The 4037-nt window shown below is 38.3% G+C and overlaps 1 protein-coding gene across 2 annotated transcripts in view; it reads right to left on the minus strand.

The window, feature by feature from the left end:
• Window positions 1-1972: 1972 nt before the first annotated feature.
• The window catches only part of LOC108793359 (alcohol dehydrogenase 1-like), a 25854-nt gene continuing 23789 nt past the window's right edge, over window positions 1973-4037 (minus strand). For both annotated transcript variants that reach the window (XM_018564279.1, XM_018564280.1), the window contains exon 9: window positions 1973-2048. In XM_018564279.1, coding sequence (XP_018419781.1) covers window positions 2024-2048 — 25 coding nt within the window. In that variant the 3' untranslated portion in view covers window positions 1973-2023. The remainder of the gene's footprint in view (window positions 2049-4037) is intronic.

Genomic DNA, 4037 nt, shown 5'->3' on the forward strand with positions numbered 1-4037 from the left:
CTGATACTGTATGCACTGATTGCATTACTGACTGCAATATGTCTTTTGAGCTGTAGATGGCAGTATAGTTCAATGTTAGTCTCTCTATATGCATGCTTATGTATGATCCACAGGAAGTTTTTAGAGGTGCACCGAAATGGAAATTTCAAAACTGAAACAAAACCGAAATTAAAAAAATTGTCAGGCCGAAACTGAAAATGTTTTTTATTTTCATTTTTTCAATTTTTAAAAATATTTTTTTTTATTTATTTTTTTATAAACTTTTTAAATATTTATATTTATTTTTATTTATTAATTTATTTTTTATTAAATATTTTTATTTTTTACTTTACTTTTAGGGGCTTCGGGGAATGCTCTCCATCCACGCTGTCACAGGAGGCTGAGCGAGCGGAACAGGGAGGAAAGCTCAGCCTCCTGTGACAGCGCTGTCTCTGCCCCCTCACCGCTCTGCCGGACTGTGATAGGAGGCTGAGCGGTGTGGGAGGAGAGACGCTGGCCGCTCACAGCGCTCTCCTCCCGCAGCGCTCGGCTGGCTGTTACACTTTCTCTCTTGTGCCGATACATCGGCGCAGGGATGCGCCGATGTATCGGCACAAAAATGGCACTGTCGGCATTTAGCCAAAAGTGCCATTTTCGGCTGATATGTTTCGGCGGCCGATATATCGGTGCATCCCTAGAAGTTTTCCTCTATATAAGTTTCCGGCACAAAGCTGTATACACAGATGTAATGTTCTTATCAGCAAGTAAAACTTAATTCAGCATTCCTCAAGATCTCAGTGCTTCATTTAGACACACAACCAACACTGAGTTAATTTTCCAGCAGGACAATGACCCCAAACATACAGCCAAAGTCAAAGACAGAAGCAACTGAAACAGACTAAACCAACAGAAAAACTCTGGAAAGTTCTCCTTGATGTATGGAGCAACCTACCCGCCAAGTTCCTTAAAAAAAAGTGTGTGCAAGTGTATCTGGGAGAATAAATGCTAATTAAAAAGCAAAGAGCAGAGACATCAAATATTGATTTGATGGAGTTGTCTTCTGTTAATGCATTTGTAGGTTGTCAATTCATAAATAGAATCTATTCTTAGCAATATTTTTTAAAAACATCCTCACTTTACAGCATTTCTTCACAAGTGACTAGAACGTTTATGCAATACTGTATATACTTTATTTATTTAGACCTCAGACTGCACAGCTCCAGCATCCAATGGCACATATCATAGGGGGTTTGTTGCCTGAACCCAGAAGAGGCAGTCAGTTCTTGTGGCTGAAGAGGACCAAGATGGCAGCATAGGGCCCAGATTGTGTCACCCGAATAGTGGATAACAGCAGGATAATGGAGAATTCGCTGGGCAGGGGCATATGTAAATTGAGGAGAATGTTGCACAAAAGGTAGAAAGAGTTAAAATCTAAGTTATATATGTAAGTGACATCTTCTTGAACTTGGAAAGGGTTGCTGAGGTGTTTCTAATCATTTGTGGGTTATTAGTCCTGCAGAGTCTGAGGGGGAAAGTGTACAGGGAGGGCATGGGGAAGGGGGCCTAATACTGGGAAGGGATGTGGGGCCTACCATAGGATCCTCCTATCCTCCAGGCCAGCAGGCCAGTGTAATCCTGTTTACAGTAGTAATCAAAGGAGAAAACACAAAACACTGCAAACGATGAATGTTGCTGAGTGTGACTTATTCTGTAAAGCAAAAAAATGCATTTTACATCAACCCTATCTGTCACTTCTCATGAATGTGAAAATCTTTATTGATTTTCTTAAAAGGCAGTCTGTGAGTTAATAGTAATAAAAAGTTATCATGCACATTTTATAAACAGACATAGTTCTGCTTACCATTGACATTATATGATACTGAAACAGTTCTCAATAATAAGTGAAATCTTAAATGTTTTGTTATGCTAATTGAGTAAATTTCAAAAATTATACTAAATTAGATTACATTATAGCAAATCGTTTTTCTTTTTGACTGAAGCACAATAAGTCTGAGTAACAGGAAGTCCAAGGAAGGTCTTCAGCTTAGAACAACAAGATTGTACGGATGCTTTCAGAGAAAGAAAAAGGAAACAAAATCAGAAACTACACGTTAAAATTAGGGTTGCACAGATACTTTTCGAGTATCAGTGCAGATACTTGGCATTTTCATGAGAACTACCAGGGTTGCAGTGGTTGCAGCTGGGACCGGGCTCTGGCGCTCCACCACTGTCCTAAAATCATTAGTCTGTATTGTTTTAGAAAAACTGTCACATGACAATAAACAAAAATGTATCAGTATCAGGCAAGTACCAGTACTCATACTCGCAAAACTGGTATCTGTGCATCCTTTTATTTATATTTATAAAAACAAAATCGTACATTAAAACAGAGATGTACAAATCCCAGGAGCTCCGTGTGCTCCTTACAAATGACAGCTGCCTCCTAATTTTTTAATTTTTCTCTAGTGTAGTCTTGGAGCTCAAAAGTATCGGCACTTGTACTCGTACTTGTACCGAGTACTGTACTTGGTATCTGTGCAACCCTAGTTAAAATCAAATTATCAGTTAACAGACTTATACGTTACAATATGTGTTACATGTCTTAAAACAGAAGTCAACTAAAGCTAAACATAATAGTGAATTAAAGGTTAACTCCAGGCAAACAGGTAAAAACACAGGTAACATGGACCTGAACTCAAAAAGTGATGAACTGGTGGCTGCATTTATTTTGTTTTTTGTAGGCTTTATTCCTTTATTTTCATCTGGTGATGCGGCCAGTAAGTCTGATAACTTTTAACTTCCTTCAACAGACCAGACTGTCCAGCAAAAGTGGTACATAGAGGGTTGGGACATACAATTCAACACTAACAGGGGTGCCTGCAATGGTTAACTATTGTTAATTTATGTAAAACCTTTATCCCATGACTGTTACTGTAACAGCTTAACAGGTGTTAGCTGGCGTTCAGATATAATTTGTTAGTCAAGTCCATCTAAATCTACTAGTGCATCTAACACTACCCTCTTCACAGGGTGACAATGCTGCTGTCCAAGGGTGACTTCATTGCTCCTTCATGGAGTGGAGATTAGAGGATTTGGTTCCCCATGGTGCTTGTGTGTTGTAAAGTAGCCACCGCTCCATACTCGCTCCAGCTCAATATTGTAAACTAAACTAAATATAAGATTATAGTCCATCATGGGAGTGAGCTTGGAGCGGTGGCTACTTTACAACACACATACGGACCATGGGGAACAAAAGTAGCCACCCTCCAGAAGGAAGGTCAGTGTCAGTACCATTTCAGCTGAGTGATACACACAAGCTACATTTTCATTAATGGTTGGGGTACATGAATGCATTTTTAAGAATTAACTTCTGCGTTTTCTTTAAAGTGACATGCATTTCTTAACACCTAACTTATATTTACACTACAGCTATTTAAAAAAATCCAGGAGTTCTGCTTTAAGTTGGTGGGATGCAATAATGGGATAACTGAAGAAGTATACCATAATTATTTTACCCATAATGAGTCGTTGTGAAAATATCTGCAAACTATGGTCATATGCCCAAATGAAGAAAAATGTTACAAATCCCCATGCATTTCTTCTGGGAGTAATGGAGCATTGTATGTGCTAGCTACAATAAGAAAAGGGAATGGAGAAACATGTATATTTGAAAGTGCAGCCAAATTAGGACAACGCCTATTTTATATTTGTTACATGTTCTCATTCACATAAAATAATTTAAAAATAATTACATGTTTTCTACTATTACTACTTTTCTTTAAACTGAATTTTTCCCCTGGAATGAAAGGGGGCTGGGAAGATTACCATAATTAACCCTGTTTGTACTATGCTGTCAGGTCTCATTATCATTTGTAAACTGGATTTGAACACTGTCTATACTAAAAAAGGGTTAAAGACTTAGAAACATTGTATGTTAAAGAGAAAAACCTCAGTGTCCCTAGTCTTTGAGGACAGCCGGAGTTTCCAGTCACTTTGAAATGTATAGAAACACTTGCAGTCTGTCCAAATGCCTGCTGCGCAGAGATTTTTTAAATGTA

Source organism: Nanorana parkeri, unplaced genomic scaffold, assembly GCF_000935625.1.
Source record: "Nanorana parkeri isolate BGI_ZX_2015 unplaced genomic scaffold, ASM93562v1 scaffold742, whole genome shotgun sequence".
Lineage (NCBI taxonomy): Eukaryota > Metazoa > Chordata > Amphibia > Anura > Dicroglossidae > Nanorana > Nanorana parkeri.